General features: G+C 36.1%; 4 protein-coding genes and 1 long non-coding RNA gene across 9 annotated transcripts in view; 3 read left to right on the top strand and 2 right to left on the bottom strand.

The window, feature by feature from the left end:
* The first annotated feature begins 460 nt into the window (after window positions 1-460).
* Cyp40 (Cyclophilin 40) lies at window positions 461-3,670 on the top strand. 2 transcript variants are annotated; one of them, XM_043433084.1, is made up of 7 exons: window positions 461-669; window positions 962-1,105; window positions 1,266-1,403; window positions 1,482-1,780; window positions 2,213-2,344; window positions 2,418-2,672; window positions 3,187-3,670. In XM_043433084.1, the coding sequence occupies exons 2-7, from the start codon at window positions 1,021-1,023 to the stop codon at window positions 3,415-3,417; spliced, it is 1,140 nt and encodes a 379-aa protein (XP_043289019.1). In that variant the 5' UTR covers window positions 461-669; window positions 962-1,020; the 3' UTR covers window positions 3,418-3,670. The 2 variants fall into 2 exon arrangements, with proteins under 2 accessions (XP_043289019.1, XP_043289020.1); XM_043433085.1 differs by lacking the exon at window positions 461-669 and having other exon boundaries at window positions 965-1,105; window positions 1,295-1,403.
* Window positions 2,682-3,067, top strand: LOC122418931 (uncharacterized). The gene is made up of 2 exons (XR_006262770.1): window positions 2,682-2,817; window positions 3,038-3,067. It is a non-coding gene; the product is annotated as an uncharacterized lncRNA (long non-coding RNA).
* A 158-nt stretch (window positions 3,671-3,828) lies between the features above and the next one.
* Cep97 (centrosomal protein 97kDa) lies at window positions 3,829-11,225 on the bottom strand. Of its 3 annotated transcripts, none has more exons than XM_043433082.1 (11): window positions 10,690-11,225; window positions 10,056-10,214; window positions 9,861-9,962; window positions 9,570-9,766; window positions 9,266-9,349; window positions 8,483-8,763; window positions 8,219-8,311; window positions 7,572-7,772; window positions 6,894-7,502; window positions 6,537-6,669; window positions 3,829-6,352 (listed from the first exon to the last, which is right to left on the bottom strand). In XM_043433082.1, exons 1-11 carry the CDS (start codon window positions 10,864-10,866, stop codon window positions 5,545-5,547), a joined length of 2,844 nt encoding a protein of 947 aa, XP_043289017.1. In that variant the 5' UTR covers window positions 10,867-11,225; the 3' UTR covers window positions 3,829-5,544. The 3 variants fall into 3 exon arrangements, with proteins under 3 accessions (XP_043289017.1, XP_043289016.1, XP_043289018.1); XM_043433081.1 differs by having other exon boundaries at window positions 9,266-9,356; window positions 9,574-9,766; XM_043433083.1 differs by lacking the exon at window positions 8,219-8,311 and having other exon boundaries at window positions 9,266-9,356; window positions 9,574-9,766; window positions 10,690-11,224.
* Window positions 11,226-11,999: 774 nt separating this feature from the next.
* LOC122418930 (leucine-rich melanocyte differentiation-associated protein-like) lies at window positions 12,000-15,356 on the top strand. Of its 2 annotated transcripts, none has more exons than XM_043433089.1 (5): window positions 12,000-12,381; window positions 12,668-12,740; window positions 12,853-13,080; window positions 13,944-14,319; window positions 14,474-15,356. In XM_043433089.1, the coding sequence occupies exons 2-5, from the start codon at window positions 12,681-12,683 to the stop codon at window positions 14,551-14,553; spliced, it is 744 nt and encodes a 247-aa protein (XP_043289024.1). In that variant the 5' UTR covers window positions 12,000-12,381; window positions 12,668-12,680; the 3' UTR covers window positions 14,554-15,356. The 2 variants fall into 2 exon arrangements, with proteins under 2 accessions (XP_043289024.1, XP_043289023.1); XM_043433088.1 differs by having other exon boundaries at window positions 12,001-12,159; window positions 12,239-12,740.
* The window catches only part of LOC122418926 (uncharacterized), a 48,120-nt gene continuing 40,608 nt past the window's right edge, over window positions 14,698-22,209 (bottom strand). Inside the window, exons 12-18 of the mRNA XM_043433080.1 lie at window positions 18,902-19,056; window positions 18,616-18,803; window positions 18,416-18,518; window positions 18,094-18,255; window positions 17,763-17,998; window positions 17,385-17,596; window positions 14,698-16,411 (exon numbers count right to left, since the gene is read on the bottom strand). Coding sequence (XP_043289015.1) covers window positions 16,257-16,411; window positions 17,385-17,596; window positions 17,763-17,998; window positions 18,094-18,255; window positions 18,416-18,518; window positions 18,616-18,803; window positions 18,902-19,056 — 1,211 coding nt within the window. The 3' untranslated portion in view covers window positions 14,698-16,256. The remainder of the gene's footprint in view (window positions 16,412-17,384; window positions 17,597-17,762; window positions 17,999-18,093; window positions 18,256-18,415; window positions 18,519-18,615; window positions 18,804-18,901; window positions 19,057-22,209) is intronic.

Below are 22,209 nucleotides of genomic sequence, written 5' to 3'. Positions count from 1 at the left end.
AAGAAAAATACTATCACGTTTTTACAAATGTTTTTTCAAGCCTTTAGGGCGGGTTGTTCCAACTTCTAGGCAGTTTATCTGGCGGGTAAAAGCATTGACTTGTAGACCTTTATGGCCGTTTTCTCCGACGCAGTTCAAACTCGGTTCAATTTTTTTCATATAGTTTCGAGATAGGATGAACCGAGTTTAAACTCAGATTAACGTCGGAGAAAACGGCCACTAGAAGTTAGAACAACCCGCCCTTAATCTTCGGGTGCTATAGAATTGTAATGTATTTAAAAATAATTTTCATTGTGAGGTTTGAGAATTTTTGTTTACATTTTTTGCGGCATAATGCGAAAACGGGCGATTGTCAATGTACTTGTCCGATTTTTTTTCCCCGAGAGGAAATTTTCTTAGTTTTTGATTTATTACGAATGAATGAACAGTAGAGCCATCTATATTTTTCTTATATTTTCAGTGGGACTAGATGATGGCGACGCAAGTTGAACAAGACAGAAAAAAATAAATTTCGAAGAATATGTGAGGTTAGATAAGGATTGCTAAAACAAGAAATATTCATGCGGAAAACGATTCCACCAAAACGGCAAGAATTGAGCACTTTTTATAATAAATGCTCTAATAATTGAATACCCATAATGAGTTTCAATCTTTTGATGTCAATACGAGGTAATCTTTTTTACGTATCACACTTGAAGAAAATTCTAGAGCCGGAACGTATACAGCGTAGCAATAAAACAATACCAAAAATCCGATAATGATTGTTTATTTTGGACCAGTTTTCGATACCGGCTGTTCGATAGTTACGCATGTATGATGATTATCGCTTAACCTCATAAACAGCTATAGCAGCCCCAGCCAATGAAGTCAGATGATTAGAGTTACTACCCCAGCTGTGTGTGTCGTATAAATTAAAATATTACAAAAAAAAAAAGTTTTTCAGCTTGTTCCTTTTTTCCAGGATAAACACAAGAAGTGCACATTTGAAATAAAAAAGTAAACGAAAAATAAATAACAAATATGAAACGACCGTTAGAAGAAGAGAGTGATATTTCTGATGGGAATCCTATAGTATTCTTGGATGTCGCGGTCGGTGATGAGAGAGGTAAAAACTAAAATTTAAACAAAAGACAAAGTTCATGAAGATGAACGATTTTGTAGATTGTTTTTGTTATTTCTTATTAATTCGTATGAAAAATATAGAAACTCTTAACTTCCTTCTTTCACGAAAATCCAAACAAATGGAATAAAAAAATGAACAACAGTTGGAAGGATTGTCATTGAACTTTTTAAGAATATAGTACCAAGGACTGCGGAAAACTTTCGAGCCTTGTGCACAGGAGAAAAAGGGATTGGCTGCAATGGCAAAAACCTTCATTACAAAGGGACCATTTTCCACAAGAGTATGATTCATCGTTTGCGTATAACAAGAAAAATATTTTCAAACCAATTTTGCTCAAGTATTTCACATTTTCCATTAGTCGTTCCACTCTTCATGATCCAAGGAGGAGACATCATTAACTTTGATGGCACTTCAGGAGAAAGTATTTATGGTCCACAATTTGAGGATGAGAATTTTGAAGTGCAGCATGATAAAGAAGGTCTTCTGAGCATGGTAAACAAAGGACGACCGGATACTAACAGTTCTCAGTTCATTATCACGACCGGACCTAGCAAACACTTGGACAATACTCATGTCGTTTTTGGCAGAGTTCTGAAAGGAATGGGCATTGTTTCAGAGCTCAACAGCGTTCCTACCACAAATGATAAGCCTAGTGAGGTAGAGCCAAATCATCAAATTTTTCATATCCCCAGTCTATTTTTTAGCTTTTTATACCCAGAGCATCAGATTCTCTGAAAGGTGGAAAGAATATTCTTAAGCTCAAACTCATTAATGGAGTATTTTAGTTTTTGGTGCAATTTCATATCGAGTAGGTAGTAAATTTTATGCAATAGAAATATGCAATAGGTCCCAAATTATTTGTGTTTTACATAGATCATTTTTGCACAACCGTTTTGATTTGTACTTCCCATAAGGTTTATACTATATCATGAAACAACTCCCTCCGTATAAGCCAACATGCCAGATTTAAATGAAATTCAAATTTGTTACTGCGCAGAACAGTATAGCGATAAATAAATTGTTAAAGCTTGCTCCTTGTAAGCTTGCATTATTCGGTACAAAGTAACATTGGTAGACATGTATTTGCAGAAAGTTCATATAACGGATTGCGGCGAATTTAAAAAAGGTGAAAATTGGGGTCTCGAAGAGAACGATTGTACCACGGACAAATATCCACCCTGGCCTGAAGATTGGGATTACGCAGACTCGAAGGATGTAGACGTGAGCTTGAAACAAAATTTACTCAGAAACGTGATTAATTTAAAGAAATTCGCATGAATGATATTGTTTTTAGCAAAAATTCATCGTCGATGTGGTAAAACAAATCAAAGATTCTGGTAACCATTATTTCGCAAAAAAAGATTTTGTCAATGCTGGCAGAAAATACAAGAAGGCATTAAGATATCACAAGTGGCTCAGCGAAACTGGAGACATGCCCAGTGAATTGGAAGAAAACGCGACTGAACTCAAAGTAGTTTCCTGGTTGAATCTTGCAGCTGTTTATTTGAAGGAAAAGAAACCCAGAGAAGCTCTCAAATTATGCAACCAGGTTCGTAAAATCATCGTTCACGGATATGCTATGAATATAGAAAAAGTAGCTGAAAGTTTTACTACATCATTGAGACAAAGAAGAGCTACTCGAATTCGACATTTCGCAATTACAAATAAATTAATTATCACAAAGTTGTCTTAAGGTGATCTATCACTTGCGCGAGTGCGAGAGAGATAACTGCAAAATGGTTGCACGGTTTACTCGGACACCCTTGATTTTTTGAGAAAAATAAAAGTTACACCTTGTTCTCTGATAAAATGAGAATAGCATGTAACTCATATTTTCTTTCAAATATCAAGCTACTCGGAATAAACCGTGCAACAGGATTTTTACCGACTGAACAAGTGACAGAGCACCTTAAGGTGTTTTTCATCAATAAAAATACGGTACATTAAAAATTCTTACGATTTCATTTTATCTTTATAGAAAAAGATTTTCTTACTTTCGTAATATAAACTTTCATTTAATTTCTCAAATGGTTATTCATTCAAATTCCAACGTTCAATTAAAGGTTTTGGCGATAAACGAGGATAACGGTAAAGCTTTATTCCGAAGGGGTCAAGCTTACATGGATTTAAACGAGTACAATTGCGGTATGGCTGATCTCCGACGTGCCAGTTCAACATGTCCTAACAATTCGGATATTCTTCAAGAGATCGCGAAGGTTAAAAGAATAATGCAATCGTATTTGTTAGTAGAGAGGGCTGTATGCAAAAGAATGTTCCAGTCAAGTAGGTTGTGAAGCGTAACCTCGTACGTAGAGAAACTTATAAGAATTCAACTATGATACAAATAGTTATTATGTATCCGCCAATCATGAATGGATTTTTGTATTTTTCACGTATAAATCAAGAGTCAAAAAATGTTTATATCATGTAAGGAAATCGTGTTAAAATTTTATATCAATGTTCGAATATGTACGTATATTAGTCGCGCATTTTGAAACTGTCTTTCTATAGAAATAAAAGCATATATTAAAAATGTTCAAAGGTCAACAGCCCACTTACAATTTAACTCAAAACTCTTCAGTACTGGCTTGGAGCACTTGTTTTTTTATTCCTATGAAGAGATAGTTTTATTTAAAAAAAATAAACGATAACGTTTGTATTCATATATACAATGGATAAAGAAAAATAAGAAAACAGTTTGGAGATTTTAGGCGACAATTATTTTTGTATTTCAATAATCGTCTCATCACTAGTTCGTGGGAAAATTCGTTGAAGGAATGTATGTATGTAATCTCAGTTCGGAATACAGTCGAAAAAACACTTATATTAAGGTTAAAATCTTGACATGGTGCTGCATTCGCTAAAAAAGCTTTGTAAGCACCACTAACAAGAAGCTTTGATGTTTTAAACATCATACATTTCAATTTCGTTGAACGATAAACCGAAATTTTGTGTATATGTGTACATGTATTTTTGTTCCTTTTCTTTGGCATTAAAAAACGACAAGCTTATTCACTAATGACGTTGAGGTTTGCATTAACTTAAGAAATGTCCGGATAATTGTACCTATGCATAAATCAATTAAATTCAGAATTGTCATGGGGAGTTTTAAGTCATTCAAAATTGACTTCTCTAAAGCCAACAAGTTGTATTACCTACATAACAATCCTAGCGGTTAGGTAAATAGCTTCGAGCTACCTAAATATACAAGCCACTGTGACTAGACTACGTTAAAATATCTTCGATCATTTCTTCTGCATATACGATTCGATTTGTTTTTTTTTTTCTTTTATCATTTTATAATAGTTAAATATCGTCGTCTCACCGTTTTAGTCTCATATCGAGGATATTCCAGATTCAAATTGAATGGAAAAATTGACAGTGTGAACAGAGTGAGTACGATTTCGAGAAATTTTTAGGTCATAGATTTCGAAATGACTTCTTCATTCAAGGATTTGCAGACAACTGATTATCTTATCAAAATGAGTTAATTCTCAATCACTCATCGTGTATTTCCATGGAATTTTTCCTGAGCGAGCTGTGACAAACGTATTTGTAAGATTTTGTGCGCGCAGTAACAAAAATTTCAAACTCATGTTGACGGCGTGGAAGAATTTTTATAAAAAGAAATTCTGATATCTTTCATGCAAACCAAATTCAAATTGTAATGCGACCTTCGAAATTTTGATCGACGTGATCAAACGTTTGTTACGTGTAATCAAGATAATGTTTGAGAAAAAAGTCGATTCTTATTACATTCTAGAAGCCAAAAAATCACAGGTCGCGCAGGAAGAAGATCGCAATTTTTGACACGCATTCAAAACCATCTTTTTCGACGTAATTTGCATTCAGTAAATCTTTGAGGTTTTTTTATTTTTTGTATGAAGGATGGACGGATAGACATATCGAGAAAGCTCATTGAGTCTATCCCGTGATTGTGACGCTTTTTATTCTCGAATTAGCTCGAAGGATAATTTTTTTTCCTCATACGGATTTTGCAGTAAAATTTAACATCAACACAACGCGCGTGGCTTTTAGCGATAGAGTGACGATTTGAAAATCTTTAAAAATTTTTGTTTTGTTTCGTTATTACAATTGAGCAACACTCGGAGCGTGAGACTTTTTACGAAAAGATGAGACAAAGTATAGAGAAACGGAATTATAATCGCGCGTGTTTGCAAATTTTTAACTTCGATGGGAGAGCTCGTTTTGTTTCAGTGTTATATTATTATATACAGTGAAGAATGTTTTTTTGGTTAAAGCTCGCGATTCACGATAACGATAGCGAATGGAGATAAAAATAAAAATGAACGATTTACGCTTATTTCACAACATATGAGAAATGATTGTTCGTTATTTCGTTAATCTCCACCGAGGCTTTTTGTTTCGATTTTACTTTCTCTCTTTTTTTTTTCAATTTTTTACTCCAAATCGGGCTTTGCTCTCGCATTCTCCTCCGAATTAACGTCTTTTTCGCTGTCAGTATTGCTTCTTCGACTGTTGTTGCTCTCGGTTTCGATAAAACTGTGTAACTCTTTACAAAGAATTTCTTCGCAAATATTTTCAACCTCAGGTACATCGTCGTCTCGAGTGTCAGGGTCGTCCTCGATGTCCTTGAATTCACTTCCGACTATTTCCTCACAACTCTTGAACATGTCCGGATGTTCAATAGAATTCAGATGTTCGGGATTCTCGTTGGAATTCAAAATATCGGTGTTTATCTCGTCGTCGGTTGTGTCTGTCGATTGTGATACTTTTTTGAAGACCGTCTCGACGAGATTCGTTGCGAAACATTTGCTCTCGTTACCTTCGTGTATCGTCTGAATTGACAACGATTGTGGACGATGTGCTGGTCGACCATAAGGAAATGTATTCTCCTCGCCCGCGGGAGTATGCACAGCCGATATTTCAGTTTGCGTAGCAACACCGTGATCCACTTGTGTCGCCGATTTAGATTGCAGACTCGACATACAACGCTTTATCTCCGACATCGAATCCTGTAACTGTTGTACCTGCGTGTGAAGAAGATTACAGGTTGTCGCAAGATTCATCACTACGTCGGAGTTTGGCTGATACGAAGCATCTGGTTCGTTGTTCTCACGAGCGTTTCCTGGTTGTAGACTAACCACTTTTTTCCATAACGCGTTTATTGCTTGCATTTGCAATAATTGCAATTTGTGCTCGCTCTCAAGTGCCGTTCTCGTTGCTTCCATATCCGTTGAAAGTTTCCTAGAACATTTTTATTTATTTGCATAGGTGAACTTGTGAAAAAACCTTAAAAAAAAATGATCAAACGAAAATAAATTCTTCAGTATAAGGTGAAATTTTATAAACCTAATTCTATACTATTCTTTACTGTGCTATACAAATTGTATAAATAAATAATAATTTATACGTTCTGTATCGTACTCACTGAATATATTTGTTTGTTCTCATCATCTCAATAGTTTTCAGTATATTTGTTGCTTTTCTATTCAAGTTTCTCGCGTGATAACCCCTCCACATTCTTTGAATGCATACAGCAGCTTTTTCCGTTTGATCCTCAGCTTAACAGTAAGGAACAGATATTGAAAATTGAATTACAACAAAAGTTATTGCTTAGGAAACAAAATAATCTCGGCTTCAGTTCCAATTCGGTTTGTTACGATACCAGAGAATAAAGACAAAATTGGAATCGAGAAATAATTGAAAAATCATGCAAAATCGTCTTAATCATTAAATTCGTTTCCGAGTCAATGAACTATTGAACGACAATGAAAATCTATTTTACCTCGACTGGTATCTTCCTGACGTCTCTGATTAGCTCTATGACGTATGCCATCCAACTTAGCCTGGCAAACTTCGCTATCTTCATCGTCACTGCTAATGGCGATATGATTATCCACATCACCTGTTCTTCTGGATAAATTACTTTTTGGTTTATCAGTAGCGGTCTTCGGTCTTGCTGGACTTCTTCCTAAATTCGGTGAATTTTTTGCGTTTCTTCTTGCCGGCATAGCTTTACTCTGTACATAATTATTGATCTTGACACTATGAGGACATTTCGCGTTGTTAAAAGAGCTCGTGACTATTGGTTTTGCTATATTTGCTTTACTCATACAATTCGACGCTGAGTTGCTTTTCGCAAGAGCATTCGCTTTCAATATGCCAACGTTTGTTTTTGCCATTGGATTAGCTGTGTTAATAATTGGTATAGCTTTCCCATTTGTGTCGTTTGAGATTTTTGACGGTATTGTCGTTTGTATGGGAGAATTTAATCTACTCGTGGGAGTTTTAGGAAGTATTCGTGACAGACCCGAAGGCGGTCTAAAATCCGGACTCATTAGAGACTCTGGAACTGGCACGAGTTTCGTTGCTGCTTGTAACGGGCTCGATGTCTCTGTAAATAAAAATGAAAATTTTTATTTTTGAAAATAAATTCTTATGCTTTACTACGTATCAAACAAACCTTCGACATCCTGAAGATTGGAATTATGACTTGATCTGTTGTTGAGTGTATCACAAAGCATATTAGGATCCAAGCTCTGGGTCATAAGTGGCTCATGATCGTTGCCGAGAATAGCATGACACGATGACACCATGGCATCGTTGTGACAACTCGATACCATACGATCGGGTGATCTCAATCTCATCGAATTTCTCGAAGAAGCTGTGGGAAAATGATATTCCTTTATTAGTAACGACATTAAGAGAGAGAAAGCATTTTATGAAAATTATTTTGTTGGAATGATGCATGGTATAATTTTTTGCGCTAGCGTCGCTAGCCCAAGCCAAATAAATACGCCAACTCGTTAAATAAAATGAGTACATCCTAACGCATAGAAGAATCACCTCACGTTCCATTTATTATCAATCTATGTAAATTCGATTTTTCTAAATTATAAATGACGTTTATCTTGTAATTTGGCCAAAAATATTATTTTATTCTAAAAGCTAATATAAGCTGGAACACTCTATTACACGCGTTGCGCTATGATAGCCGTGCTGTGATTGATATTAACTTATTGTTCAAATAAACTGACACAAAATAAATTAAACGAAATATACATGTATAGTATAAAAAATTGATCGGGTCAGGGCCATCGTTTGCGGTACCTTTGCAAGGTGACTGGCAGACGCAGTACTTTGCTTCATAAAATTTTGGTGATTGTAAGCATTTATCTTCGTGGTATGCCAACATTGGGGCAACTGGAGAAAACACATTATTACTCGGGATTTCTTGGCATTTGTATTTTTCACTTTTCTCTTCTTTCTCGATAATACATTTAATCCCCGAATGTTAGCTATTTTATTTTTTCATTGAGTTTTTATGTTAATGATTGGAATAATGAATGAACTAGTGACTTGAGGTTTATTTACCGGGTCTTCGTGGAGAACTTGTTCTATTCGGACCTAATCTTCGTCTAGCAGCTGGTGACGAACTCATACCATGAGCGTTGGTCGAATCACCCTGCTGATTCAATTGTTGCTGATGATGTTGTGCTTTGCTCAATATAAGCCTGAGCTTTCGATCGGTTTCGTTTTCGAGGCACTCTCCCGACAAAGGACAAACCGATGCGAGATACTGAACCAGCAGAGAATGCTCACCAACTCGAAATTGTCTACCGCGTCCCTGGGAATAGAGCCACTCCGCTTTCAGGCTGAGTGCGCGAGTATTTCCCAATTAAATCATTTTTTTCAAAAGTATTTTTTGCTATTGTCCCTCTTTTTTGTTTTCATATATCATGAATCAATTAGTTGCGAAATATTCCAATGAAAATCAACCACGCTGACACGTTAGATACTTGAAGAATAATTCTAAATTAATTACATTTTCAGAAGTTCTTCCTGTTTTTATAAAATTATACGTTCAATTAGGTTATCCAACTTCTACTGTTTGCTAGTATTTTTTTATTTACGATAAGCCGATTAGTGAAATTTTCAAAGTAGGTAAACTCGCCAAAGAAGAAAAAAGAAATAAAAATTTTCACTGGAATTTCTGTTACGGCTATATTTATCGAACAAATGAGAAGAAGAATAAAATGCAAGTGCCCAGCTGAAATAATTCAGTATGGAATGCACACGAACATTGAAACATCCCATAAGGGGTGAAAGATTCATAAAAACGATAATTGGAGTGCAAATAATTAAAACAGTTCTTACCTCTCTATGGGATCCACGGCGTAGCCGTCGATGGATTTGAGACTCATACACCAATTAATAACAAAGGGACGGTAGTCGAACCCTCTATAAACTATTGGTTAAGAAATAATGAATACTACACCATGAATCTACAACCTTTATTAATAATCTATTTTCCCATCAGTTAGTAGAGGATTATTAAAAAATTTTGACTGTATAATCTGTGTAAGACTATCGATAGCGAAGCTCTTTTGACTAAATGATATCCCTAGAGCTAGGATTCAAAGAATGAAAGATGGTCTTTAACACAAATAAAAAAGGATACATACTATTACCGGTCATGCTGACACATGGATTGTTTGTGATGGAGAAATTGATGAGATTTGTCAAACCACCGAGATGCGACATTTCATTGAGATCCGTTATATTATTGTTGGCCAGTGTCAATGTTTCCAGAGAAGTTGGTAGATATCGTTCGCATTGTCTCAATGTTATTATACGGTTGTTGTGCAGGAATAATTCCTATAAAAAATAAGTATGGGATTATTGAATATATAATGAAATGGAATTTTATCGAAAATTGAATGAGAATAATCAAGCTGTTTCTATTGTATACTTTCAAATTCCGTAGAAATGAAATATCCGAAACATGACTGATGCTGTTTTCTGATAAGTCGAGATGTTCCAATTTGGTGTTGGTATGTAGATGTTCTATGGACTGCAGAGAAAGAATAATATATTGTAAAATAGATTGCCATTATTTTTGTTAATTGATATTTTATCTGTGGCTGAAAAACTTTTTTCAATATACCTTTATGTTGTTGCCTGCAAGACAAAGGGTTTGTAGATTTACCATGTCTTTGATACCCTCGATTGTTAAAATACCATTATTGGCAAGGTTGAGAGTTACTAAATTATGTAACTTGGAAACTCCATACATACGCAGCAACTGATTTCTCACTATAGATAGCTAAAAAATTTGATCTGGATTATATATACTAGGTATTTCGATGACACCATTTTCAGGCTTTGAAAAGGAAGGACATTGCATGCTAGAAGGTTCAAGAAATATTATTCTTTTTTTCATACATACTTGATATTGTATAAAATATCAAATACAAGTAAGGCACATGATAATATTATTTTGCCATGCCAGATTGATCAAATACATTTCCTTCCTTTATACGCCACCAATTATATAAAGAATTTGTATAACAAAAGGCCTCACAATTACAATACAGGGTTGATTGAAAATAGCAGAAAACAAAGTTTGAAAACCTATAATTTGGGAATTACTTCAACATTCGACTTTTGAATTTAATTTTTATTTTGAACGTTTTCAAAATGTACTCGATATTGTTTACATAATAAAATGCGACACAGTTTGGCAATGATATCTTTGTTATTGTTGAGGCTGTGACGAGGTTTTCATATTTTCAACGTACCTTTGTAATCCTGTGATAAGAGTCCAAATTATCAAGTCTTTGGAGTTCATTGTCATCAACAATGAGCGTACTAATGTCAGCGTCAGACGGACACCTGCTCAATTTTTTTAACCCCTGACCACTGAGATCAAGAGTTTCGCAAACCGGTGATTCGGATTCGTCGCGTAAATTCATCATCGCGTTAAACAAAGGAAAGCTTTTTCGAACTTAATTTTCAATTTTTTGACAATAATCTATCAATTTTTAACAGTTACGCACAATTAACTATGTGAAAGAAAAAAAGAATGACAGGCGTCCGAATACTCGAAATGAGGTGCGGACACACCGAGATTTTGTGGCACTTATGACTTTCGTGTGAGATAAAAAATGTCTGAACATATATTGTTCAATCGTAGAAAACACTAGTCTTTGATATTGTGTTTCATAAAATATTGACACTTAACGCAGCGTTGAAGAAAATACTTTTTTTTTTACTTATTATTACAATTGATCACTGACCCGTCAGTAGCCGCCATGATGAATACAAACTTGAAGTTCGCAATGTCGCCGCTCTTTCCCTCAGAAGGCGCCTCGAGCAGCGACGCCGCGAAAAAAAATATCGACGTCAAAGAAAAACATTCAGACCGAGAGGCGGTGGAACATCAGAAAAAAAGGTCACAATATGAGATTCTTTACTAACCGTTAAGATTTCGTTTTATCATAATGAGAATGTTGAAAAGACGCTTGGGAATAATTGTTCAAATTTTATGAACGACCCCGGATGAACAGCAATATTACACCCTGATTTTTGGGTGTTCAGTGTTCAGTGTCATTTGGTAGGATTTTTATACGGTGTTAACACCTTTTACTTATTGACACCTATATCAAGAGACTCGGTAGAGTGTCGGGATTACATTGACAACCCTGTCGTCTGCTGGTATGCCTATGCGCCAATGAGTTTAAAAACTGATACCAAAATTAAAGTTATTGAAATATTCAATGGAAACATAAATATTGATTACAATTACAATTAATGTGAGCCTTCAAAATAATTCTAATATATAATGCGGATTATTTTCAAGTATATATCTTTTATTGTTAAAACTTCTGAAACGAACATGTTAAAAAAAAGTAGCGTGCGTGCTTCGGAACATTTATAATTAGGTACAGCAAATTCCCATGCAGGCAGACATTTATTTTTTCCGGTAGGAAAGATATTAGAATAAGTAAAATGAAAATATGGGCGGGTATCGACACCTTAGGCAACGTCGGTTTAAGTCGGCATTGCATACCAAGTTCTGTGCGGGTCAGTGGTCTTTTAGTCGGTGACATCACACACTCTCAAGTGAGTGCGTTGAGTGTCAATGAAATCCTACAAATTGAAACCCCAACCTTGGTGTCGCGTTTTGTCAGGATATCAAGAGAAAACACTTTTTTTCCGATCACTCTTTTCGGAAGTTTTTTCACACATGTTGCCCCGCTCGATGTTTTGTAAATAATTTTTTCGTTTATCATCAACGCAATGTCTCGATCTCAAACATATTTTCTGTAATATTTTAAATCTTTTCAGAACGATAATTTGACCACAATACTTGGTTTAAAAATAGAATAGAATATCAACCCCTAGTGTGATCATCGACATTCGTGAAATATACGTGACCACGAAAGGCGAAAAGCAATATATAACTGACACTGAATACAAAAATTATAGAGGTAATAGTAGGAAAAAAAATTTCACTTAGTCGAAGGGAGATTTTTCAATAATTATTATTCTTAATACATGCGAGATATTCAATCAAAACTATTTTCTTTCAAGAAGAAAAAACTGACGAGTTTTGGTCAAATTTGATATCTAGTATGTATGTAATACGATTAAAAGTACGTAACTATAGATATAGAGCATGAAGAAACATGCACGAGATTATCGTAACTTTTGTACGCTTATTATGATGATGATGATTATTATTATGAGTATGTGAGCTTGTTTACGTGCGAGCAGAAGACGATTCAAAATGGCGGGAGTGAAGGAACAAGACTTCAACAGAAGTGCTCTGACAGTGGAAAATAAACAGGTAACCTTGAAAACTATAATTTTTATTTACTCAAGATCGAATGTATCGTTGGAGAACGATATTTCGATTCGTTTTTCTGTTTTTGGATGTTTTTTCTTTTACTCTTACTAAGGCATGGTACACGGGACAACGTGCAGAGAGGATCCCGAGCGGTTTGGTGCGTGTTGTGGGCAACGATTGTGTCAGCCTTGATTTATCTTATAACGAACTGACGTCCATTTCGTCTGTCGAGGACTACGTTAATCTTCAACAACTCATTATAGATAACAACAAATTGCGTGATCTCAAGACACTACCAAAAATGCCAAGACTCACGACTTTGAGCCTCAACAATAACAAGGTCTTTGTTGGTTTGTTTATGCGAATAAAGCAATTTTTAATTGATTGTATCTTGATCGCCAAGTATTATCCGGTAATCCAAGGACGAAAGATCCTCATGCACGTAAAGGGATCGCTGTAACGGTGGGTCGTTGAACTATTCAAACTTCGAGCGAGTGTACGCATGTGTATATGATGTACATAAACAGTCAATTATTTTAAGGCGAGTTTAATATCGATAATGCTCCTGAAATCATTTCTGCTGATTTACGCTCTTGCCAATTCTATCATTTTTAGTAAGTTCGAGAGAATTTTTTTAGAGTAATGAATATCTTTTTATTATGTCACTGAAATTTCGCTTTACGATACATGAACTACCGTCCTTAAGAAGGAAAATAACGTGTAACTTTTCGTCGAAACTCAGCGTTTGTGAAATTACAAATTCGTTCGGGTGTTGATAGTTTTCTGTTGAATTGCCTAATCTCTGAATTCCGATGAAAGATAATCTTGAAATTTTATAACTCGCAGATGGTAATTAATTAACTGAGAAAAAAAGAAATCGTAATTCTGATTCGTGTAGCAGGTTCTGACTTATTCACGTGGGAAAGGGCGATATTAAAAAAAAAAAAAAAAAAACAGTGTTAGTTTCAGATTAAAATATTCGGTAAAGAGCTATTGGCTTGAAATATTTCCGATATTTTTACAAAAAAGTCCTCAGAATCAGGAGCAGAGGGAACAACGGGCTTAATAGTTTAGTTAAAAGAATTTTTTTTCGTATCGTGCTGGGCACGAGTCGGGAGGGGATCTCTTGAGTCTCAAAACTGGATAAAAATCCACTCTAAAAACTTGATCGAGTATAAGATTTTTGTTGTTTTACGTCTATAGGTGATCGATATCGATGAAGCTCTGGAGAGGATCAAAGAATGTTGTCCATCTATAGAGTACGTGAGTCTCCTGGGGAATCCCGGATATCCGGATCAGTTGACAGCGAATGCAGGGACCGATGAGGCAGATTACGAGCGTTACAGGCTGTACGCGATACACACATTGCCGAGTACACTACGTTTTCTTGATTCAAGGCGAATCACACAACAGGAAATGATGGATGCTCGTTGTAGAGGACGTCTTTTGCGTACAGTAAAATTGGCACCACTGAAAATAACTGAATTAACGGAAACCGGTTTCGACGAGGTTGATACGATACTGGACGTTAATTACACACCTTTGCCATCATCACGAAGGAATCCACAGGATCACAAAGGTATTATTTTCAAGAATTTTTTTTCCAAAATAACCCAATTGCAGTAATTAGAAACGACAATTACACAAGTTTTCGGAATTGCGAGTTAAATTAACGTGCTTATTTATCGTCAGCGATTTCGTTTCACAAATGTAAGAGAAAAGGTGTGATTCAGGTGCATATGGCAAATGTCGCTATCGTTATTCCGGCAAAAATTCTGAGGGGAATCGTTTCATTTGCAACAATGATCTGTGACGAATATGCGGTTGTGACGTGATATCATCGTTAAAAATACAATCTGAAACTCGTTTTTATACAACTTTTATAACAATAAAATAAATAGCAATTATATGAGTAGATCCCACGCAAAGAGCAACTGACTGATTTCAATTGTTTGAGTAAAGGTATAAAAGATTTATTCTCATGTACATTGGTAAGTGGAATAAGTGTAAATGGATGTCTACGTTTTTTAAACATACATATACATATATTAATGTATTCCAGAATGTTTTTCATAATTAATTAACGACTGATCGTTTATACTCGTCTCGAGCGTTCAGATTTCTTGACACATGTTGAATTATTCATTTTATCGTTACGTTTGGAGTTTATCGGCATAGAAAAATTGGTCCTGTTTTACATTATCATAAAAGTATGAACCCTACCGGTCTGAATTGCACAAATGAAAATAATTGATTCGACAAACTCCAATCGCCTAATTGACTTTTGAAAAACGACGCAGCTATTTATTATTTCCATCGTCATTTATATTATTCCGACAATAAATTCATACACAATTTGGAAATAAATTCTATCATCCAACCCTGTTTTTTCTTCGCTAGATTATAAAGTTTTATAAACGATTGCCTAAAAATATCCATAAACGCTCGTCAAAGCTTCGAAAATTTGTATATATCGAATCTTAAATCTCAAATAATACGCGGATATTTGACGTTAAGTACTCTCAAAAATTGACTCGACACACGCGATTTTTTATTCGTATATACAGAGTATGTAATGTGTAACGCGAGAATAAACGATTACGAATGATTAACTCAGCCTTGCATTTCTTTTGTTCAGAAATCTAATAACTATGATTCATCCACATAAGTAATCGTTGCTCGTAGCAATGCCTTAAGTACTATAGGACTTTTGTTATTTATAACATTGATTAACTTATATTTATATATATATATATATCTGTAAATTTGTAAACTTACTATTGTATTATGTATAAATATATCTGCATATTTGGATACATAATTTCATGCTTTCGTATTGTTATCTCATTCTCATTGGTATCCGGATATCAGTTATATTTCGATCACATTCAAATATATATGGTTCCGGATTTTCGGAGTTAATTTTTTTGTTTCATCACGTAAAAAAAATGTGGAAGTAAGTTTTTCTCGATAAGAGAAATTCGTCCATTTGTCATTTTGATATCCCACAACCACTAACGGTATACTCGCGTTTCTTTCTTCGATGATATCTGATTAAAGTACTGTTGGCCACGTAGAATCAATATCAGTCTCGGCGCGCGCGGTCTTGTACACGACAGAGACGCGACTACAACGAGAAGAGTTTTTTCTCATCTTTTTTTCCATTTCGAGACAACTCTGAGAGACCTTTTTTTTTTGACTTTGAATGACAATGTCTGCCTCGGCTTTCATATTTGGGTGCTAAATTTTCATGGGAAACGCCTGTCATTTATTTAGGACGAAGATCTTTGCCTTTTTTCGTAACTATTCATCCGTTTGGAGAAAATTCTTTGAAATTTGAACACGCTATGTATCTTTTGGGCTTGAAAAAATACAACTCAACTTCGGAGAATGCGGCGAAGTAGGAAAACCTCCTCCTGAAAGCTCGTGGATGTTTCCCTCTGGAGATCGATATGTGGTTGCCTGCTCTACGTGAAAGGACGCTCCGGATTATACCCATCTCACGTGATCACATTTTTAAGTTCCACTACCCTTAACGTGATTGTGTAAGTTTGGTCGTAGCGTGACAGCACCCTCGACCCAAAAATTTGGTCTTTCGAGCATACTCTGCCACAGTGATAATTCTCGTCCCGTTGCGTCCATCCAATCGACTACTTTGCCGTAATGTTTTCCTACGAAAGAGGTTTTTTTCGTTAGACAAACTTACAACATGTTGGAAAACGCCATTTTTTATCATTTGCGTAATAAACAAAAAAAGAACAATATTCATTTCCAACCACCGAAAATACCTCGAAATATTTGAAAATTTGTATTATTTGAACAGATGTTTTCGGCACCGTTATCTCTACATGGAGAGAAAAAAAATAGTAAGAATTACTATGCTGCCACGGTATTGAGGTTCTATATCGCCCACTTTGAAGGTTTTTACCAAAAATATTGTAATTTCCAAGTCAATTCTAAATGAAGATTTTTAAATTGCTATTATTAAACTGTGCTATTTTTTCCTAACATAGTTCACCAAGGAAACGTTGTAAAATTTATGTTGACTCGATAATGAACTGTCAAGTAGAATTATTATGCCGTTTTTCTATACTTATTAGTACTGTTTTCACAATTAAAATTTACAGTTTAACATAGTAAAATTTGAGGAGCTCGTACACAAGCATCGATCATACGCCAAAGTGTTTAGAAATTTACTATGGTAAATAACAGAATTTCATTCGCGATTGTACGATAATATACCGGTATACATGTGTACCGATGTATTTATTTTGACATCACTCATCAATTTTCATCGAGTCGCTTCACAAAAAATGACTATGTATGAATTAATAAGTATTACCGATACAGAATCCTACTTCTATGGCACCATAGTAGTTTTTAGTGAAATTTTCTCTCCGTGTAACATCTTTGATTATACCAGCATAATTCTGCCACAAACTATCATTGTGGTTACTAGCGTAAGAAATTGATCGTTATCTACTGCTCCTTGCTACTTATTCAGTTGCAAAAGTTTGCATTATGCAGTGAATTTTGAGAAACAAACAGTAGCAATACGCTGAACATTTTCCACGAAATGTTTTCGGAAATCGTAAACTTTTGCAACAGTTGCGACACATGTTTGTCCGCGTAGTGGAGACTCACCGGAGCCAAGATTAAAACGGACTCCTCCTAAGAACTCGTTACTGGCTATTCGATCATGATCCCAGACGGTGAGCTCGAGTCCGCGCTCAGCAAGTTCTTGAAGACTTACGTCCTTGTAGACAAAAGTATGACCCCAAACTGGGGATCCTCCTGATCTACGCACTACACCGGTCTTTTGTTTTCCAGATCGGCCTTTGTCGGGCAAAAGATAACTAGGCGAGAAAAACAACAAATCAATCTTTCGGTTCAACCACTTCGCAAAACCAAACTAAAGAAAAAATACGAGAATATAAACTTATTTGTGAAATTATGCCGTAAAAACAAAACTTTCTATTGCGAAGAGGCCCATTTTTTTAAGACCTGAATAAAAAATATTACCTTTTGCAGAATGGATCACAAGTTCCTGAATTTTTCGCTCTCGTCTGAAGATTGCGTGCTTCTTTAACGAGAACGTGGAGAGAGCCACGGCTCCAATTTTTCCGGCCCTTCGAGAGTCCACGATGTTCTGTACCGATGTCGCGTTCACGTTCGAGTTGAGCGGGATCAGGCGGCACAAATTTCAATCCAACAATAACTTCACCCTTGTACGAAATCGGATCGTCGAAAGGCTCGGTCTGTGAGGAGCAGTTGAATATTAGGAAAAGTAACAAAAAAAAACGAACCACGCATAAATCTTTCGGTACAGAAAGGAAAAAGTTGAAAGTCCTACTCTTTCTTGAAGGGGGTACCATCGCGGCGTTGGATCATCGAATATTTTATTCTCGAGTGGCATTCTGACTTCACCGAGAAAATCATTCCGGCCAAACATGTCAGAATGCCAGACGGTAAGCCACAGAGTTCTCGTTTCCAAGCCATTCAGGCTCATGTGGAACTGACGAAAAAAAAAATAAAAAATCAAAATAAATTTGACACATCAGTATCTCGGGTAAGCAGATGCAAAAACGAATCACACGGATTCGAATATTAAGCTAGTACGACAAGTTGTGTTGCAGCGATCGAACTGCTCTGAAGATTTTCAAGTTATATTTTACCTTGAGGGTCTCGTCGAATACCGGATTTAAGGTATGTTTTTTAACCTTTGTTTTTCGTTTGCCGCTTTTCGATTTGTCCGGCAGAAGATAAACTTTCACGTATCTATATTGGAATATTAAATGAATTTTAGAACAACGAAACAAGCTTTTCTGCTCGTGAGAAAACATCGATGTGCCAGAAACCGAAAATATGAACTCACGGGTCAGAACGATTTCGTTTGATATCAACGGGTGCCAAATCTTTGCACTGTGTCACGTGGACTTCGAAAGTCAATTGTTTGTAATCGTATTGAAGCGAAAATTCGACTTCTCCGCGTACAGCTACCGAACCGCACCATCTGCCCTCGCCGGCTCCGCTGTAGACCGATGCCATCGAGTCGGATCTTGCCTGAAAATTTAATACAAACGAAACTCATGAATTTAAAAGCAAAAACCAATTCTGACTGTTGACTTGGAGATATTTCGATTTTGCGACTTGGCGCTTACACCGAGACTGGACAGAGAGGCTCGTGTCGCCAGATGACCGGAATGCAGTCCGCGATCCATGTCGTCGATATCCATGACGGCGTTGCTCGATATGGCTCGAGAACCAGCGCCGATTATAGGCGTACTGCACGCCTCGGATAGACTGCTTCCATCGTCTGAAAATTAAGCAAATCAAATCCGTCAATAAAGCCACGAACATAAAACCACCGTGACATTTTTTTTTTTTAATTTTTTTATTTTTTTATTATGCAATGAGCAAACATTGGGAAACGACGAATTTCAACGAGCCCTTCAATTTAAGGAGTCTACCCTAATTAGACGGGCAAAAAAAAGTCTATTTTCACGAATTTTTTTGGCCGGTATAAATTGTAGAAAAATGGGGAAGAAGACGGGTCCAAAAAAAAGATGGGTGTGCGCTGTTGTTAAAATCTCTGGAATGGATGATGGGAGAAAAAAAATAAAAATAGTTAGATTTAACAGGTAAATGGCTTAGCGCATGTCATACGATTTTTGATTTTTCCAAAAACTACGGAAAAGTACGTTTTTTTTTATTGTTTTTTGCAAAAAAAAAAAATAATAATTCCGCTCAAATTTTCAAAATTCGTATGATATGCGCTCTAGCCACACTCGCAAAGTATTGCGGTGCATTTTTGGTAAGGATCGATTGAATAATTTCGGAGATTTTATAAACAAGCCGTCCAAGAACGTAATTTTGAGAAAAACGCGTTTTCGCTCAAGAGTACACTTGGATTGCTCAGATCTTTATAAAATTTTACACTATGGTACTTTTAAACTTCCGAAAAATGCAGTAAAACAAAATCGATTTTTTGAAAATTCTCAAGGGTAGACCTCTTAAGGAAATTGATGTCAAGAGACTCGCCAGAGTCTCGGGACGAGTTTAGTTCCTCCAAGAAAATCTCAAAATTTGGCGTTCGGAAAATGTTTTACGATGACGTGGCAAATATTTGATCGTTAAATTTAGAGAGCAGAAGAAAAAGTGATTGGAGGAATGAGATGGAACGTAATAATGTAGTGAAATAATTCTCTCTTTCGGTATAATAATAATTATAATAATGATTAACCGCTCGAAGTATCCGAGTCACTTTCGTTTGCTTCGTGGATTACATTTTCGCCAAAAATAACGCCAAACGCACTTATTTTTTTTCTCACAACTTTTGAGAAAATTGTTTTTTCCGGAGAGGCGTTGACGTTTTGAGATGAGATATTGTATACCGTTGAAGTTACAACAGATTCACGTCCAGTTTCCGAAAACTCGGAAACTTTCACTTCAATATCATTTTTGAACGAATTAGCATTCTTCCCATCAGTGTCATCATCGTTTTTGTCACGATTCCCGCAAATATTTTTCTCGTTTTCTCGCTTGAGCTCTCTCGCGGCTGAACTTTCGACCGTGATCGTTGATCCTTCGTCGTTCGAATAACATTTTTTATCCCCCGATAATTCAATCGAGGATTTATCCAGCCTCGTGATTTCTTTATTGTTCGAATTATTCTCAATGATCCCGTCGTCGTTCGAGTTCGGATGCTCGCGTTGCCGAGGAATACAAGCGTCGCAACAAAACTCCAATCGCCACAGCGAAGACACGCGTCTCGCAAAATTTTCGCTCGACCAGGATAAACGCTTCGGGGAATCGAAGGTAGAGTAACTACGACCCGTTGACATTCTCGAGTTGATGACAGATAAAAACAACACCGTTCTCAAATACTCTGAATACAGTAATTAAATAAATAATAGTTTCGACTCTCAAAAGATCTGAAGCCTTACTGCGACGAAAGTTTTTTCATTTCAGCCTGAGAACTAGTTACGATTGTGTGCTGTAATAGCTGCCATGAGAAAAAAAATATCCCGATAAGCACGACTTCCTGCCTTCAATCTCGAACGGAAGCCAGATCTCATTTTTCAAGGTCGAATATACTTCTAAGTTTTCTAAATAAAATATTACTCCGAGGTTGACGAATAAATTAATCGCGATAATTATCGCGATCACATGAAGGTCACTTCATACGATTTCAAATAAAATTCTGACATTGACAGTTCTCGCGGACGTGAAACGTCAAATATGGCAGCACCGATCTGTACTTTTTGACAGTTCACGCAATTACACTTATCATATTTTCATCCAACGGCGTCATCGGCAGTCAATAATTAAATCATAAAATCATTGCTAGTTTTTAATGACACTGACACGTGCATATTACATTTGTGCCACGCCACGATGGGCGCGTGAGTAGCAACGAGCAAATGATTGCTATCGCGCTACCGCAAACACACGATTCGAGTGAATAAACTTGACACGAAATGAAAATGTCAAGAGACAAAACGACAGCTTCGTTCGTTTTAGAAATTTCATTTATTCATATAAATGTCTCGAGGCCCGTAAAAATAGCGCGTTCGTTATAACAGCGAGAAATAATGAGAGAATCGCAGCTCTGTCGAGTTTTTGATCGATCGGAAACGCCTCCGGAGTTTTTTTTTCTTCCATTTTAAACGTTCCAACGACTCGTCTCTCCCTCATACTTTCTAATCAGTTCCGACTCGCTCGGCTATACACCAAGCGCGCAGTCTGATGTTCTAGAGATCCATGTTGTTTATCTCGTTGCAAGGGAGATTGGGAATGCATTTACTACTATTTTCTACACAACGTGCGAGCAGCGGCTTCGTAGTACGGTGAAATGTGTGTCAAGGTTTTACAAAAGCCGACACAGCGTTTGGACTCTCCTGCATAAGAGCTAGCCTTTTGGCAAACTCGAGACGAGTTTGCATCGGCGATATACCTTTTCGTATTTTCATATTTTTTTTACTCTTTTATTAACTTTTCGCACGAGAGATGTGCGCCTGTCGATAGACACAGGTGGATTTAATGTTTCGCTTTTTATTTGCTTTTTCACAGTCTGCTGACTGATAAAAGATTGACTATACTTTTCGGTTCAACCGGTTCGAAAATATTCAAATAACAACTTATCGACGAATTATTCGAATTCTCCCCGAAATAATGAAAAGCAATTTTTTAGGTTGAACAGTTTTATGGATATACAAACATTTTTGACATTCGTTTGGTCACGCAAAGAACTAAATTCGTTCGAATATGAAAATTCTGGAAAATAACAATTAACTCCAACGGTGATCGAAAGTTTCGTAAAGCCTCAATGAGAGGATTTGAAATACCGAATAAAATATTTATCAAAGGAAAAGTTTCAAAGCTATTGCCAAGTCTAAAAATGTAAAACTGGACGATACGAAAAAACTTGAAAAATATTTCGCTCACGATTACAGAAGTCGATGTATTT

This window comes from Venturia canescens, chromosome 1, assembly GCF_019457755.1.
Source record: "Venturia canescens isolate UGA chromosome 1, ASM1945775v1, whole genome shotgun sequence".
Classification (NCBI taxonomy): domain Eukaryota; kingdom Metazoa; phylum Arthropoda; class Insecta; order Hymenoptera; family Ichneumonidae; genus Venturia; species Venturia canescens.
Note: the sequence above shows the minus strand (reverse complement) of the source record. Positions and strands in the feature narration are given on the sequence as shown.

What these genes read in the sequence shown, in the direction of transcription:
- Cep97 (XM_043433081.1), bottom strand. Translation starts at nt 10,866, where the DNA reads ATGATGAATTTACGCGACGAATCCGAATCACCGGTTTGCGAAACTCTT. An exon ending in GCCGTGGATCCCATAGAGAG is followed by an intron (nt 8,764 to 9,265) that starts GTAAGAACTGTT and finishes TCGCGCACTCAG; the next exon opens with CCTGAAAGCGGAGTGGCTCT. An exon ending in CTGCCAGTCACCTTGCAAAG is followed by an intron (nt 7,773 to 8,218) that starts GTACCGCAAACG and finishes ATTTTCCCACAG; the next exon opens with CTTCTTCGAGAAATTCGATG.
- LOC122418930 (XM_043433089.1), top strand. Translation starts at nt 12,681, where the DNA reads ATGGCGGGAGTGAAGGAACAAGACTTCAACAGAAGTGCTCTGACAGTG. An exon ending in TGACAGTGGAAAATAAACAG is followed by an intron (nt 12,741 to 12,852) that starts GTAACCTTGAAA and finishes ACTCTTACTAAG; the next exon opens with GCATGGTACACGGGACAACG. An exon ending in GAATCCACAGGATCACAAAG is followed by an intron (nt 14,320 to 14,473) that starts GTATTATTTTCA and finishes GGTGTGATTCAG; the next exon opens with GTGCATATGGCAAATGTCGC.
- Cyp40 (XM_043433084.1), top strand. Translation starts at nt 1,021, where the DNA reads ATGAAACGACCGTTAGAAGAAGAGAGTGATATTTCTGATGGGAATCCT. An exon ending in CGCGGTCGGTGATGAGAGAG is followed by an intron (nt 1,106 to 1,265) that starts GTAAAAACTAAA and finishes AATGAACAACAG; the next exon opens with TTGGAAGGATTGTCATTGAA. An exon ending in CAAATGATAAGCCTAGTGAG is followed by an intron (nt 1,781 to 2,212) that starts GTAGAGCCAAAT and finishes ATGTATTTGCAG; the next exon opens with AAAGTTCATATAACGGATTG.